General features: G+C 44.3%; 1 protein-coding gene across 1 annotated transcript in view; it reads left to right on the forward strand.

Moving 5' to 3' along the window:
* Nucleotides 1–18,106, forward strand: part of LOC144168350 (uncharacterized) — a 35,779-nt gene that overhangs the window by 810 nt on the left and 16,863 nt on the right. The window contains exon 2 of the mRNA XM_077697355.1: nt 563–669. Within this exon, the coding sequence (XP_077553481.1) occupies nt 636–669 (34 nt within the window). The 5' untranslated portion in view covers nt 563–635. The remainder of the gene's footprint in view (nt 1–562; nt 670–18,106) is intronic.

The following is an 18,106-nucleotide window of genomic DNA, read 5'->3' on the forward strand; positions in this document are numbered from 1 at the left end:
ATGGCGCCCATGAACCTTCGCAGTGTAAACAACTGTCATGGGATGTGAACAGACGAATGATTATGGCGGCGGCATGCAACGATAGGAGAAAAGAGCGCCTATACTCTAAAACCTCATCTAGGGACACTCAGGCCAACCAAGGTCCATATATATCCCTGTTGTTAGTCCCACTCTCTGCCGAAACGGCTGTACATGACACTCTCGTAGCATTGGACATGTTGCATAGGGCACTGCAAAATAACGCCATTCAACACAGAATTGTTAACACGTACTGCAAAATTGGGTTATTTAAAGTTGACAAACAACAAATCGTTCGTGGTTTGAGCTGCACTGAAGGAGTTTTTTTGTTCTATTTTTCTGCAGAGAGCATATAGCCAGACAGCCTTTGAAATGGAGATAGGAAAGGTTTTGTATTAAGCAAATTTTCGTGGGTCCAGTAGATTGATAAATGTTCTAACAGCCTGTAATGCTTGCACTCGTGTTGCAGTAATACTGGCGAGGAAAGCGTCCCATCTCCCGTTTCCTCTCAATAACATGCCCACGACGGCGCACCCACTCGCAGGGTGGAAGACTCCCAGAGTTACGGCGTCGCTGCGTGTTTCGCTGTCCTTGCACTGACCCTCCTCCTGCTCTACATGGGACTCGTCTACCTCGTCTTCCAAGAGCGCGGTGAGCGGACGACTTCGGAGTTTCGTGCTTTCGAATAGTATGAAGAGTTGCGCCCTCGAAAGGCCCCTGAGACTAGATCAGCACTCTGATAATATCACGTCATAGTGCAAAAATACAACATGAAATGAACGGCACATAACATAGTGTTAAACGGAAAACCCTCGCAAGCGATGTGTGTGTAGTTCTTCCTCGCTCTCAACTATTTTACTCTAAAACGTTGAGCTACGCGAGTTAACAGACTACGTGCTCATTTAGTTTGTTGGTAATCTTGGCATCACTGCATGGAACGTCTGCCCCGTATAACCTGCGCTGTAATCAAGCGCCCGCCAGTGCATGATAGCAGAATGCAATAACAGTTCCTCGAAATCACCCGACATAATACGCATGCAGAGAGTAATAATTAATGTTGGGCAGTATACAGCAATAAGTAGTGTGCACATAATATGCCTACAAATTACGGGCATCGGTTACATTTCTGCTCGTTAACAATGTAATTACGTATAGGTACTTTTTATCACCTCGGAGTCAATGACGTCAAAAATATTTTGGATGAAAGCCTCCCCTGTTTGTTTTGGAACTGACGTCTGGTCTACTTTTCGTTGGGCTGTATCAAGCCGTAGAAAGCAAGATGAGTTGTCCCGGCATCGGTTATTGCGGCTGTTTTGTGTACTCAAAGAAACTCCCTCGTACAGAATCATATCGAACCCGTAATGAACAGAGGAAATTTACTTCAGAGGGGTCCGGTACACTCTTAATCTGGTTCCATATAAGTTCCAGTTAAAAAGGGTGATCCATATATTTTATGTGGATCCAAACGAAAGAATAACTGGAACGAAGCATATAGGTGGATCTTATCTGGAACCGTCAGCTTGTTTTCTTTATGTTCGTGGTTTTTATCTGGAACCGAAGAAATGGGGTCATGCGATGTCGGCGGTTCCGGTTACTGTTCCACTTATGTCCCAGTAAACGGTTGGGGAGAGTGCGTTTGTATATTTTTTGCTCGTGTCTTGTTCCACATAACTCGTGCATGGCAGTGAAGTATGCTATCTTTCATGCATCAACTGGAACAATGAACCGCATATATATTAGGTGCTTCTTGACCCAAGATGCACGTGCGCGTTTAATATACACGCGCACACCGCACATAAAATTGAATGAACTTCGCCGACATCTATGAAACTGCCTTGCAGCAGTTAACTTTCATAATACGGCTAAGCTGTAGTTTTAGTGATGTCCTTTGACAGAAAACGAAATCCCACTTTTTTGTCAACGCCGTACAAAGCATTAAAAATGTCGAGAGGAGGATATCTTAGGCAAAAGAAGAAATTGCAGGAACCCATTTCCAGGTGTTCTGCGGCACCCAAACCGCTTTCGTGAACATCATATTTTTCTAATTTGAGGCGTCAAGTATACAAAATCACCAGTGACTTCAATTTGAGAAGGACTAAACGTCTTCCCTTTCCCCGTCTGCCGTTCGGGCAAAGCCATAGCTGCTATAGCGCTGAAGAATTCGTGGTGCTTTTGTGAACATCTTCATTACGAAATACTTATTGAGGCCATTACATTTTATGCATTTGGTTTACAAAGTTTCGCAGAAACGGCAGTTTTTGTTCAACACTCAGTCATCATCTCGCTGTGGTGTAGTACGCGCTCAATGGTACTTAGTCCACGTTACTTATGTTGTGATGGGGTACATACATAATAATAACCGACTGCGTCACATTTTACACCCCACACATCATGCTACGCATGCAGTTTTATGCTAAGAAGTTCGTTTTTGTATTTTGTCTCGTCCCGGATATTAATTTTCACAAGAAAAACGAAAGCCTTTTTTCAGGAGGAGAACGACACAGAACCCGGAGAACTAAATCTACCCCACGGCATCTGCCTTACATTCTATATATTTATACTGAAATGTCATTCTTATTTCAAATTATGCATTGCAGTATCCCGAAATTTCGCAGTGTTACCCTATTGTTGTTACTTGCCATAGTAATTCAAGTTCACCGAATGACCTGCCTTCTCCTCCTGGTCCCCCCGTTGCTCTTTTCCTGCACTATTGGTGTTCATGAAGACAAACTGCTGGAAAAGGGGAAGGCTTTCCAGCAGTTTGTCCAGCAGTGTGATTACTCGCTTATTAGCGAGTAATCACACTGGATTCACTATACGGAAGTAGTTTTCTATAACGTGGATATCAAAGAGCGTCGCAGTATATATGATTGGTATTGGAAAGACTTGTTGTCAAGAGAACGCAGTCAATAAAGAAGCGTCGTTTTGTTTTCACTGCAAAGAACGAAATAAAGCTGTCATCGAAGTTTATGCACACATATCGCACGCGCTCACGGCCCGCGGCGAGAAACAACTTTAGTCCAACTAACGTGTTAAATTGGCTAATATCTGAGCTCTTTGTTCCAGCCTCAGAGCCGCGTAGACGTACGCTTAGAGGCCTACTCCCATTTTCCGAAGCAAATATAAGCGATCAATGGTGCCGAGGTTGTGATCTCTTCCGCGGACTGGTCGCTGGCCACGGCGTGCATCGCCCAAGGCACGGAGGAAGAAAAAGTTGGCCGAAACCATTACGAAACGACCGCAACTTCAGTGCGGCATGCCGTGCGCATGCGTTGACAGCCGCAAGGCAGCGCCGCTCGCGTTGATGCATGGTATAGTGGGACGGCAGCGTGTACAAGGACGATGAGGGATGAAAAAACGGGACTGCGTGAACACTTTTAACGACAGCAGCGCCCCTACGTCTCAACGTTTTCGCAAGCTATTTTTTGTTCGTCCGCATGTAGCGCCACCAGTGGCCTTCAAAAGCGGTTTTCTTGATTGCTCGCGTTATGCGCCTGATGTACTAAATGAACTGTCGGTCAGACTGGCGGGAACGGTTACCAGTTTGGTTGTGGCGTGAAACTGCGGATTTCTTCATGTCGTCGGGCTGTATTTACTGTTCGACGAAGTGAAGTTTTGCCGGGAGGCGCAAAAAAGGTCAGTGCTGCTTATTTATGTTCTGGTAACGGTTGTTGTTCATTGACTTGTTCATCATTGCGTCCGATAAACGTGCCGCTCCGCTGCCTGTTCGATGCGAGAAACGTTTGCGGCCGTTATTCACTTAAGCTTGTGTGTTTGTGGGTCGGAGTCGGCTTGACATTTCTGACTCGATACGTTAGCTAGTGCTATTTAGAAAGTTGCTGGTGCGCGCATTTCTCGAGTCTGCATGTCCCCTTATGGTGTGGTGTTGCTTAGTTGTATATTGACGGTTGCTGTACGTGTCAGCGGTACTGAATCTTCTCGGGTTAGTCGCACGCTATTGTCTCGCGCGCACACACTGCACGGCTTGTTTGTCGGAGCGTCTGTCTTTAGCCTTACCGGTAGTTTCAAGCTTCCGTGCTAATTGCGTTGTGTTGGTCTTCTGAGAGCCATAAATTTACTGCTATTCCGCCTAATGTTGATGTGCGTTCAAGACGTTGGCGGCAGCACTGCTTACGTTTATCTGGGCTGTGTGTGTAGTTGTTCCCCGTTTCTTCCAATGCCTTCGATGAATTCAGATGGTCTATTTACACTAGTCAACTTTAGTTGGCTCCCTGGCGTGTAGTGAAATGCAAGGGAAAGTGGTTGTCTGAGCAGCAGCGTAGTAACAAAACGTTCCTTTTGTGGAGGGGAAGTCAGGTGGAAACACGCAGAAAGTGTGGAGCCGTTTCTATGCTGTCAATGTCAGTGGTAACCTGAGACCTCAGAATAATTACCCATAAAGCTCACGTGTGAACTATTAGAAGTTTTAACGTAACAAAGTAAGTTTAAAAATAATTCATTTCTGCCATTTTATGCTGTCAATGTCAGTGGCAGCTAGAGAGTTGGAATAATTTTCGAAACGCTCAGGTGCAAAGTTGTGGAATCATGATGTGCACCAAACATTAATTCATTTTTGTTCTCCTTTGGACGTAGAAATTATACTGCAAAAGCAGATTGCTACATTCTGTATTCGTACTTTATGACCTGTTCAGAAAGAGTCTGTGGATGACTGTGGAGACATTTGGCCCTCCACTGATAGGTTGTGACAAATGTTTTTGTTTCTCTGCAAAAAAAAAAAATGAAAACAAATTATTTCCATTCTTTACATGCTCCTGCGAAGTCATGGCTGTGGCATTTACTGGCTGAAGACATCTTCGGCATGCTGAAGTGTCGTCGGGGAGAGTGCGGCGGATTATGAATGCCCTGTGGAGCTCATAGGCCACAAAAGAGTACCTTTTGAGTCGTGCATATTGTGCAGATATTCACCAGTTCGCATAGACCAAGGACAGGTGAGCTTAAAGTATGTTCAAATATTTTTATATCTCAAATTGTTTACAAAGAAAAGATTACCAGGGCTTCTGCTGTAAAAAAGACATTCGACTTTCGTGGAACGAATCAGACATTGTTCAATATTTTCTCGTGCTCCCTGGGTAAAACAAGGCATAAATTTATTCTCTGATATTTTTGTACTGTTTATTTTCTAGGCAATAGGGCGAAGATAGACCTAAAACACCTGAACAAGGAATGCATATGGCCGTTTTAATTGTATTTGGACCCCTTCTTGGAAGTGTATCATCAGAAGGCAACACATTAAAGCTCTTGCACGGGACGAAAAAAGTACGCACTGCCATTTTTGGGTCTTTCATGGCGCGTTTTTACGTAGTTTCTTTGTAACTAATGGTTTGAAACTTGAACTTCTTTTCAGTGACAGCTTGGCCTGTGGCTCAAGGTGACAGTAGGAGCTTTTCGGAACACGTTAGCGAAACTTTTCTGGAAGTGCACTTTGAGACGTCCCTGGCAGAAACACCCGGGTCTTAATTTTGGTTGGGTAAGCTGGCATTTTGTTTTTGCGGGACTCAATTTCTGGGGCTGTTTATCCTAATAAAAGCTCACTGTTAACAAGTTATCGTGAACGCCAATATTGGCCATTGTGTTCACATTCCGCCTATTACGAATGCTCCAACAGTGGCCAAAAAAAAAAACACTATTTTGTATTTAAGTTTTGTAAATATTTAGCTTTTACACCTTGAGAGTTGTTGCGGTGATTTGCCAGCACCACGGACACGCCCAACGTGGTTGCTGCTACAACAATATGGTGGCAACTGACGATTTAAATTTCTCGCTTTTAATACGCCCGTAGCACCAATAATACTCCCAAATACAGCCGTAGCATGAGTAATGCTTGCATTGGATTTTGGCAGGTGGGTAAATAAGGGGTAATTTTTTAAGGGAATAGTTTAGAGCACAGAAAGTGTCGTCTGCAAGAAAATGTGCTATAGTTGTGATTTATAAGAAAATTGTGCAACAGCCTAGTTCAGCATTAGTCAGCTCAACTTCTGCCTCATACCACTACGAACCATGGAGGTAATACATATCGAGAGGGAAATATTTTAGGTGGAACTAATTCCCCCAAAAATTTCTGCCACAGTGGGATATTTATGATTTCCTATGACTGGCTATTTATTTTTTTGCGGTAGAAACATCGTTTAGCTGTAAGTTATATTAAGCCAGCCTCACTACAGCATTCTAGGGAGCACATTATACAGTACAGAGAACATTTTTTGCAGAGAGAAGGTGTGTAAAATATAATGCCGAAAGGTGATTATAGTAATTATTATTTGATTAATAAGCGAAACCTTTCAATGATAAAAAACCTTATATTCAGGATACCGAGGCAGCAAGGTGGGATGCTTTCCAGAATCAGGGAAATTTCATTGATTGTCTGTGGTGATATTGTTTAGCGCACTTTCACCTTTAGCAGCACTCCGAGAAAAGCGCAAGAAATCACCGATTTTAAATCAATTAGTGTGTTATAAAAGGGCCTAAGCAACTCACTCATTTAAAGCAACCATGTAACAAAATATTCTTGTTTCCTTGAAGGTACATGAGGTGAGCAGTAAGTCTTCTCGAGGCCCGGTTATTCTGAGAGAAGGGACTGGCGCCATCAATATTGCCCGCAAGAAACACATCACGGATTCGCCGCCTGCATTGTTACTTCAGGATGTGGTCATCCTCTTCGCCGCATATGTAATCTTTTTCATCGTGTCATCATGTTCTTATGGTTGTGTGCCTTTGAAGAGTTCTTGGGACTTTTGCAGGGAGTTCTTGGAAAGCATGAGAAATTTGACAGTGGCCTGGTGTCATTTAACTTGGAGTCTTTGTTGAAATACTTGAAGGGTTCAGCTCTAATTGGGATTTTAAATTATTGGTAGAGGTTAAAGTATCTCTTGAAAGGCATGAAGGAGGTCAGATGAAAGGCGTGAAGGGGGTGAAATCAGATGAAGAGGTTTAAGTTACTGGCACATGCAAGTTTCATGTCAACTGAACACTGAAGTCGTGCCTTATTTTTCATCATTGGCACAATGCGCAGGCTGTCTTTGAATCTATAGTGGGTGTTAATGTAGTTCATGACACCGCATTGTAAGGTCCTATTATTCAAGTGTAGCTCATGAGATTTTTTTTCGTGGCAGTGCTGCTGCTGATGCAAAAGTGACAGTGCTTATTTACGCAGATGGCTTGCGCCTTCATTGATAAATTTTAGTACTGTAAGTGAGCTGACACCCATGCCGTAGAAGAATTTAAAATGTGCTTATTTGGCTTGAACAAGTCTTCTCCTTTGAACAAAGTTGCATTTCTTGCTTGGCAGAAGCAGGGATTTGGTCACAATTTCACTGACAGCAAGACGGGAGGGTTTTTATAGCACGCAACTGTGAATTTTACCTAAGGTAAAACGCTGAGGCTGGAAAAAATGCTTTCAAGTCTGCTTTGTAAAACTGGTCCCCTGTATGATTCAACGCTGGCTTGTTTGCTTCTTAATTATGTCCGACTTGTTCCCGCTTGAATTGACGTATATAATTAGTCTGCTTGTTAAATTTTATTATGTGTAACATGCTTCCAGTTACCTGGTTTTCAAAATTTTATAAGATTCACGCTGGCTTTTGTGAGATTTCCTGGGATGAATTATTCTAAACAACTACAAATTCTTTGGTCAAGTAACGTGCCTTAAGTAAAAGGCCTTTTCAGGGAGCTCATAAAGTCTATTTTGCCTACAAATAGCTTGATGTTACACTTACGTCTGGTGTCAGGAAACTACTATCTTTAATACTCATGTTTTAATTGTGGCATACTGCCGCATGTGACCTCTCGTGTCAAAATGTTTTATCGTTAATCTTGGCTCGAGCGTTGTTTTCCTAAACTCTTGAACTGCACTGTGGTAGGTTTCTGATAATACAACCGTGTATGGCTTGTTTTTAGGCCTCTCCCTACAATTTAATAGCAAACTGCATTTTCCCAAACAGTTATGGGTAAACACAGTATAACAAGCGCAATGAGTAATTCCGCCTTTGAATTACCTTGGTTTATCTGATAAGACTGCATATTTGATGCTCACTGTTGTATAATGTCTGTGTCAGTGCCGCGGTAGACGCACACGTCTATTTATTGATGAAGCAGTCGACCCTAATACCGTCTTTATTAACCATGTTTTTGAGTAAAAGTGAATATGTGAAAATGCCACTTGGAGCCTAGTGTTATCGTTATGGTATTTATTCCTTGTACGTTGGTCATTTTCTGTGCAATTTAGAATAGACAGCTATTCAAATCTGAAATGTATGAATACTAACACCCAATAAAGTTGTATAGTATGTTGAAAAGCAGTGTATGAGTCATAATAGTTTGTTTCGTGCGTATTTTATTGCACGTATATTGTTTCTTTTATATGCAGCTGAAACCCAGCACGGGATTCTGCGGGTGAAGCCAGAGACTTTGTGTGCCGCTCTAGGTGCCTCAGACCAACTTTTAGATAGAACTGTGCTCCGATAGGCAACTGTTGGGAACTGTCAGGGACCACACTGCTGCGGTGGTTTCTGCTTTCCAATTGTTGGTATCACTGCGGGTCATATATCAAGGCTGTGTTAAACGGGTGCTTGCGGTTTCCTGCTGATACCAATGCATCTGCCAGCCTGGTATAGGACCTCGGTGTATACCGACAGGAAAGCAGAAATATTGGAAAATTGGAGTCCCATAGACAGCTTCCCAATGCCTGTAGGAACACCGTTTTATATAAACAGCTGGTCTGAAGGTACCTGGAACGGCGCAGCGGATAAATTCCATAATCATTTTACATGGATCAATGTTCCAGTAACTTAAACTACCTTTTTATTTGGAACAGTGATCCGCATACTTTTATTTGGAACACCGGTCCACATAATTTAGTTGCAAAAATATGTGGTGCACTGCTCCACTTAATTTTCAGGATATGTGGAACACGGTTCCAATTATATAACTGGAACTTTTTTTGCAAAAAAGTTCCAGTTACTAAGTGTAACTTACGTGGAACCAGATTAAGAGTGTACTATGGGCATCACTCACCGAATGAAGGTACGGCCCATTAAGCCAAATGTGCAACGTGAAACCCCGGGAAACCTACCCAGAGCACGAAGGCGATTGGATAAATTTCATCCGATGTTTCAACTTTCCGATCAGTTCAATGTATCTCCAAAAGAGCCAAGGAGAATATTTAACTGCCGTTCTTGCCGTGTCTCAGACAGCACGCTTTGAGTGATGCCTGAGCGTCAGCTGAGATCCCGGCTTCACCATGGGGAAACACCTCCCGCGTCTCGTTCTAGATGTTCTTGTTCGTGGATGTTGGTGCACCAAGTAGTTGGTGTTATAGCCTTATTGGGCTGCCGAAATTTGTATTTCGAAACCACTCAGCCAAAGTGGAGGAACGCGTAAACAGAGTGTACCTATAGGAAAGACTGTCCCAATATACTAAAACTGCTAGTATAGTGCATGCACGTCCATATTCTTTAGCGCGGAGGAAACCTAAGAAATATGTGAGTCAAAAGTATGCGTACATAAGCGAAAGCAGCAGAGTTCTACGATTGATAATACTTATTGAATTGATATTTACCATACCAGATGAAACAAAAAAAAAACCGTTAAAAACGTTGCTTGAGAGAAGCGAGACAAACTCGATCTAAAGATGTAGGCTCGGGCTGTTCCGAGCCCAGCAGAAACTAAAGGTCCCAACAAATGGCGCGCGAGTAGTGGTTAGAGCGCGGGAAAACTGATTTGAATCGAGCGAGCCTCCATTACATGCATAATGTTACGAGCGACAGCAGAGGGGAAGAGTGTAATGAGGGAGGGGAGGGAGGCGAATGTGTTACGCGGAAGGGGTGGCAGGAGGCTATCATTTTTCTACAACATTTGCAGTGAAGTAAGCAGATACACGGCCCATTTTTAAATGCAAATACGGCAACAGCAAATCCAATCTGGGTGGTGAGTTCGTCGTACAAATTGCACTGTTGCAATGTTCACCGTCCGCTCGCACTACTGTTATTTCGTTGAGCGCTTCCATCTTGCGAAAAGACAAAGGTTTTTACGAGGCCTCGTTTATATTCCGGCACAAGCAAAACCTTTTTTTGAATACCACACAAACGACAACGTAAAATTACGTGCTGCTTAACCGGACAGCAGCGTAGTGTTTAAAACGATTACATACTGCATTTTTATTCTTAATTGTACCCAGAAACTTTAAACTTCAAATAGATGCGAAAGAAAAATACTGTGTTATTCTTGTTCCGCAGGTCTGGCAAGAATTCGTAAGTGCAGCACATGTTTCATTTGTGCGGCGCTTCGGCGTTTACCTTGGGTTGCGCATTGATGGCGTTCATGTTCTTTACTAATTTTTTTCCCTTTAATTGCGTGAGCAATAGGTGGGCCGTGATGGCAAAATTTTCGCGTCGATCCGCGTTGGGTCCCGTCGATCAGTCAATAGAGCGAGCCACAGAAAACACAGAATGATTGAGCGGAGAGAGGCGTATAGAGACAGCTGCCTCCTCTGCCTCAACAGGTCCTTTGACAGCGTACAAGGGATGTGCGAGAAATACCGCGCTTGGGACTTGCGAAGCCGGGGCAGGGCGTGACCGCCGGATCGAGAGATAGGGACAAAATGCTGACGCATTCTGAAGTACGACTAACCATCAATAAATTTGTTTTAGTTTTTTTTTTTTTTTTTTTGCTTTCTCCGGGGTTTACTTCACTTTCGCCTTCGCTGCTTCGCGTTTTTTGGTAATCAACAGTCGCGGCTTCACTTCTCGCACTTCGCAACACCTGCCGCTGCGCAGGTAGCAGTAAACCGCGGCCAGCGCAATTAGATAAATCACGGCATTGTAAACTGCCCTGTATGAGTGGTTCAACGTGAAACGTGGAATTGGGACGACAAAGATGCCTCAGGCCCCTTGTTTTCCACTCGCAAGATTTACGTTAAACATACAGCACTCCTCATCTTGCTGTAGTGGGCTAAGGAGCGTTACACATCCCGATCCTCCGACTAAATATTCATGATTCGTGAGCTGTCATTATTCGGAATGTCTCTTCGTTAAGCATGCATGCGGTCTTTTCTTCAGCCGTCATTCCCAGATCGCAACCTCCGCGAAAATTTACAGAGAGCGAGGAATAAATAGACATTATCTTCAGCAGTGGATCTGGGACGTCACTTGTAACAATCCAACAACCACCATAACTAAAACAAAAGACATTCTGAAGTCAACGCACAACGAGCAAGACCCAGAGGGGGAAAGTAAGAAAGCAAGGCACATAAAGCTGTGTGCCGAGAAGCGCCCATCGATTTTGAGAAACAACGCTTCGGCTACACGGCCACCCCATCAGGAGGCGCGCTGAAATAGTTAGCGGCGACGCGAAGCTTTAAAAATGCAGCTATTTTAACGCGAAAGCTTTTTTAGGGAGACTGGTGGCGTCTTGTCAAAATACTGAGGCATTTCATTATGGACCGGTTGGTCGACCGAAAAGCTGTGATAAGATTTATGGACACAGGGCGCGTGCGTGGAACTGGGCTTTGTTGCGACCGGGCGGGGGCACCCGATCCGAGCTCCGTGGCCTCCGACATACGAGTGGTAGCGTGTATGATGCGAGCGGCCAGCCGCTGTTGCAGCCATGAAGAAGTCCAGAAGCCGTAGGCTACTTCATAGCGAGAGGTGAGCCGAAGCCAAAGAACAATGCCCCGACGGGCGAGGTTACAATACAGGACTCGAGCAGAGCGACAACATCGATTCGCTGCTCTAACAGGAATGGTTGACAACGCTTGGGCAGCTCTATTTATACCCAAAAGCGATAACGGTCAAACGCAACAAGCGGGAACACGCCACGAACGTCACAGACACACACAACACTCTTTCCAGTGTTCGTTAGTCGTCGGTAGCCTCCGCGCATGTTGAGTCCGAGAGAGGGGAGAGAGGAGGACTCCGTTGCGATCGACGGGGCCTCTGCGTCCTTGAAGAGCGTGGAGAAGAGCCTCGCCGGTAGCCGCCGAAGTTTTGAAATGCGCCGAGAGCAAAGCGTCTGACGCGGCTTGTCGCAACTTGTTACTGACATGGTGGCGCGTGTTTTCAAAGGCGCACAGTGGCTTCACCGCACAGCCGAGGAGTGATGCGGGGAAGTACTGCGGCGCTGGCCGATTCGTAACAGCTTTCACTGTGTCAAAACGGTTACTAGAAAATCGCGAGAAAGGAACCGTTCTAGGTGACACGATACAAGCATCGATCATGAACGAGGAGTACAACAGTATACCAAGTTTTATCTCATAAACCACGCATCGGTATGCGTTTACATCGTTCGCAGATGCCTTTACATGGTTCGGGAAAAATCGCCGCATAGGTTCGTTCTTTGTTTGTGATTTGCGTCTTCGAAGGTTTGACCAGAGTCGATTAGACGCTCTTTCAGTGAACGTTGGGCGCAATTTTAAAGAAGGTGTCGACGCACTTTTGGTACAGTTTTTCTGTAAAAAAAAGCTTTCGTGCTTCTCTCAACTTTCTTTAGAAAGCGATGGTGAAGTGTTTTACCAACTGCTACAAAACTAGTCTTAAATTTTATTCTAATGCAGCCACTTTAAATCATGCCGCATAACGGCTTGCCACCAGAGAGATTTCGTAAAGAGAACATGACCACAAGTTTCTCTTACCCAATAACAATGATCCCATTTCTGACGCGAACTTCGGACAGCTAAGCAAGGTAACAAGGAAAGCAGATGAAGCAGGGCTGACAATCCACCTACTCACAGTGTCCTTATGACGTCACGACGACTTGTTTGTGTGATTGGAGGCCGCCGAGCAAGGCCACCGCCGAGAAGCAAGCGTGTGCCACTTCAATGCTAGAAATGGAGTTAACTCACTTATAAATATCTCAGTATTTCCCCTATTACGTCACTGCTGACGTTGGCAGCCCGAAATGTCGAGGTTTTCAATATTTCTTGTCTACATTTTTTTGTTGGAAGCAATATCCTTTAGGGCCCTGGCGGTGTGAAGAGGAATATTTATAATGAAGCTTGGTGGTATTTTTCCTCCATGGTTCCTTTAAGCAATGGAACTAAACATACGATGTTCTAAATGCATGTATCATCACAGCGTAAAAACTGTGCTTGCCAGCGCTGTCACCCCGACGTTCGCTGCATTTGCTTAGACAGAGTGGAAAAGATCGAAAACAAAGCTAAAATGAACTCCCGCTGGTGCTAATACCATGCAGACCAACTTAATTTCAAGATCCGAAAATAATTATTATGCCAGTATGCGCTCATTAATTACCCAGGATTGCTTCGCATCCCCTTCAGTCACCTCCGGGGGTATCTCGTCCTCATTTTCATAGCCATTACACGTGGTAGTTACGGACACTATTGCCGAATTGGTGAGTGCCCTCACAAAGTTTATTTTTTGATCTATTTCACCAGGCAATGATTTGTCACTTGCTGGTAAAGGTAAGCATACAGGGATACGTTTCGCACTTCTGTTTTATTACGTTTCCCTGTCGAAAATTTTACAGTGCTTACCGTGTTCCTGCGATTGTATGTTTTTAGCCTGCAACGTTAATTTTGCCCCGCCAGTGAACTGCGAAAATGTGTTAGATTGTAGCATAGCTGCTCGTACTCTCATGATGCAATAACTGATGCAATAACACCAGCAGGAGGAAAAGTCACAAAAAAAGTCAGTTCCCTTCGGGAATCCCCTACATTTCTTCTTAGTGTGCAAGTGTACCTGCATGACGTTCCGGCACATTTAAGGCATAAATCGAAGGGAATATTTAGGTGTTTACAAGAAGAAGAGGGAAATTTATCATTTTTCAAGCATGCATGCTTTAGTAACCAGAATGTTGAAAAATAAAAGGCTCATTTAAAAAGGCTTTCAATTTTTTTTTCTGTGGCATAGAACAAACATACGGAAGCTACCCTGTTACTTTCGCTTTATTGATTTTGTTATGGAACCTCAACCTCAAGTGCTTCCGTGTTAGTGTAATGACGGTATTCATTTTGACAAACTGACATTCTGACAAGAAAAAAATGGCCTGATTTTTAAACCCTCGTTAGAATTCTGCATTTCGTGGTAGTAAATATACAGTGGAACCTCGATAATACGACCTTCAAGGGACCGCGAGAAAGCGTCGTGTGACCGGAGTGTTGGACGACCGGTGTTCGGGTAAATGCCGGTCTAGTACACGATCTCACGCGACAGGTGGGCTAAGAACCAGTTTTAACCCGCCGCGGTGGCTCAGTGGCTAAGGCGTTGCGCTGCTGAGCACGAGGTCGCGGGTTCGATTCCCGGCCGCGGCGGCCGCTTTTCTGATGGAGGCGAAAAGCAAAAACGCCCGTGTGTACGAGATTTCGGCGCACGATAAAGATCCCCAGGTGGTCAAAATTAATCCGGAGCCCTCCACTACGGCGCGCCTCATCGCCTGCGTTGCGTCGGCGCGTTAAACCCTACAATCAATCAATAAGAACCAGTTTAATCTACTATATTTTGCGCATTCTCGCGTAATTTGCGGACCTTTAGCTGAAATCTCAAGTTTAAAAAAAAGCAATGTTTATGTTGCACCCCCCCCCCCTTCCCTCCATGCGTCCGAACTATACCGCCAGCCAAGCGTTGCGCGTAGTACGCGAAACCCTGCGCCTTGCGCACGTGAGATAAGGCCGACGTGGTCGAGCAAATTGAGAGGAGAAGATTCGAGTTTGAAACTGCCAATGCCAAGCGAAACGAACGATAGAAGGCGGAGATAAAAAAAAATGGCATTCCCGTACATGGTGGAGACAACCTTTGAACGGCCCTGAGCCGTCGCGCTTTGGGTCAAAGCGCTCAACACACCTCTTTTCCTTTCTCACAACATCCAGGAACGCGAAATAGATGATTCAAACTTCGCGAGTACGGTATTATACGAAAATTTTACCGCGGCAAAAATTATACCGCGGTCTTGGTACAGTGACTTGCTGCAGCGGCCAGCGATTGACCCAAAATGGCGGTGTCAACTTATACGTGTCTCCACCCTTGCGGCGGACGCGCGTGAATTGAGACACTGTACCAAAGAAAGGAGCGGAGTGACAACGCGACTTTGAAAGACAGGGATATGCAGAGAGCAGAAATATAGGGCGAAACAGCGTCTTGATAGGAATAAACTTAGATCGAGCGGGTTGGGAAAGCGGGTGTTCGGTCATCGCCGTGGGACTCCGTCATATCGAGCCTCTGACGAACGGTCCACTGCCACATGAACTTTGACTTCAATGAACTACCATGACTTCCATGAACTACCACATGAACTTTCACGGTCCGCTGCCACATGAACTTTGACTTCTCGCGGTCTGCGCGTTGGCGTACTGCTGCCGCGTGGGGCCGTCGACAGTGGGGCCGCTCCCACTGCTGCCACGTGGGAGCGGCCGCGTGGGGCCGCTCACCACTACCCGCCTGCGTACTTGCGTGGTTGAGCAGGTGGTCTAACCCGCCTGCGGACCTTAACACATCAAGCAGCGTCAATCGGCGTTTCACAATAAAGAAAGGTCGGGACGAGGCAGCGAAGCGGTGTAAAAGATGCATCTTTTACACCGCTTCGCTGCCTCGGGAAAAACGCCGGCTTATCCGAGCTAGGGTCCATCGTATGAAGCGGACCGCGTGCACCCGAGCGTCATATCATTATGATTTTAATGCATTGTTTATATGGGGAGTTTGCCGGGACCGCGGTGATCCGCTGTAAGAAAGGGGTCTTCGTAAGACCGTGAGACATATCAGCGGGGTTCCACTGTAACACTTTGCACTTGCTCGTGAGCCTGTTCGCAGTACTTACAACACATGAACATTATTTTTAAAAATCAGTCACGCCGCTAATTTCCCTGAATGCACGTACAAGAATTTTAAATACGGATTCCGCGAAGAGCATCCCACGCCTGATGTGAACACATGAAAAGAGTTGAGACTAAATTGAAGCAAGTTCGATATAACAAATGTGCGCGGTCCGCAAACCAGCTGCGAGGGACGCAGTGTCAACGACTTCTTGTCAAGAAACTTCACGTCGGTGTCTAGGATCGCGAAACTTGACAATTTCATCGTTTTTCTTACGTCCCATATAGACGTAAAATGAACAATACGGGTTTTAAAACGATCAAATTCGCCTACAATATCCTATAAAAAGAAATGCGGGCTGCGTTCCGCGACAGTACGTCTCTGGGCTTTCTTATCTAGACAATGATGACCCGGGCAGCATGACAAGCATTAGGGCGCAGTTGGCCCAATGTAAAAGAATTAACTACCTTTCTGTCGAAATGACAACAATGAGGGAACGGGGTAATAAACTTGTCATGGTGTCTCGGTTGTCTTATAGGGACCAACGGAAAAAGAAAATCACTCGCCCAAAAATATTTTGTAACCCCAGTCTGGAAAAATAATGCATCAAATGAAGGAAACTGTAAAAAGCAAAATGAATCATTATTAGAGGGAACGATGTCATCATAAGCAATGTTCCGAAAAATAGATTTTACGATGGAATTTAATTTTGCGTGCCATGTAAATAGGCAGTGATCAAATAAAGTAATTCCGTATCTAAGATAGCTATACACAAGTGCATGTACAATAACTTTACGGACAAAAAATGGAAGCAGGTGTCTAGAGTTATACAGGAGGCAAGATATTGAACGAAACTTTTTTCTTATACCTGTGAAATGCTTGTTCCATGTCATATCAGAATCAAAGATGAGGCCTAAATATTTTACCTTACTTGAGAACTGGAGTGGCGTGCATTTTAAGTTAATACATTTTGAGTCATGAACAAAATATCGCACAGGATGATCAATTCTTTTATGGGGATTATAAAAGCAAACATTTTTAGTCTTTTTTCTATTATTTCCGATTCCGTTATCCGTACACCAGTTCATAATAAATGTGGCATCTGCTTGAAGGTTATAAACGCAAGTATCAAACGAGGCTTGAGTTGACCGAAGGACAGTATCGTCGGCATTTTGATGCCGTCGACAGAAGGACAGTATCGTCGGAATAGACAGCATTTTGATGCCAACTGAGGTAATACATTGACTTAGAGGTAAATAACAGGGGGGATAAAACAGACCCCTGGGGAACACCCGATTTTAACATTAATTTTGAACTTGTGTAGTCACCTATGCGCACCACCTTGGAGTGATTAGAAAAATAACTAGACAATAGTTTTATAAAGGGACTGCGGAAACCAATTCTTTCTAACTTATCAAATAGCAATACGTGAATGAACGAATCAAACGCCTTGCTTGCGTCTAAAAAGACGCCACACGCAAATTCGTTATTATCAAAAGCCGAGTAGATAATGTCCGCAAATTCTTCTAGCAGGGAGATTGTGCTTCTTCCCTTTATGAAACCAAACTGTGCTTGCGACATTATATTATTGTTGTTTCAAAAATTGGTCATTATTATGAGCAGATGTTTTTTTTACTTATTTGACTGATTGCAGGCAGAATATAAATCGGTCTGTAGTTCTCTACTTTGCTACGAGAGCCACTCTTACAGAGTGGTTTAACTACAGCAACTTTTAAATCGTCAGGAATGACACCATGCTCCATGCACCCATTGATAATAGATATAAATACGGATTCGAGCGCAGCCTGGTTTCTTAGGTCGAAAACTGAATAAGATGATGTGTAAGTCTCCCGAAGTAACTGGCGGCAAAAATGCCGATGATACAGTACTGGTAATAGCGCTAGGTGCACCTGCAGCGAAAGGCTGGAGATATGAACACGTTTTAGAAAAGAAGCAGCTAAAATCTTGTACGGCACACGTGACACTACTGAAATGTTTTTAAATACATCTTCTAAAGATTGAAATGTGTTTCGTCCGGATACTTTTTTTAATATCTGATCACTTTTTTGTTTCGGGGGGGGGGGGGGGGGGGGGGGGAGAGTGATTGCTTTCGTAAAAAGTCTTATTATAAGATTATAAGAGAGACGCGCCTTGCCGACTGAATCATGGCGTTTACCCTGATAAGAGAGACGCGCCTTGCCGACTGAATCATGGCGTTTACCCTGTTCCGCATTGATCTTAGGTCTGTATTGTTCGGGGCACGCTTACAACGTGACCAAAGGGCATCTTTTTCTTTAAGGGCTATTAGTATA

This window comes from Haemaphysalis longicornis, unplaced genomic scaffold (genome assembly GCF_048455015.1).
Source record: "Haemaphysalis longicornis isolate Haplotype H1 unplaced genomic scaffold, Haemaphysalis longicornis Haplotype H1 scaffold_2, whole genome shotgun sequence".
NCBI classification, from domain to species: Eukaryota; Metazoa; Arthropoda; class Arachnida; order Ixodida; family Ixodidae; genus Haemaphysalis; species Haemaphysalis longicornis.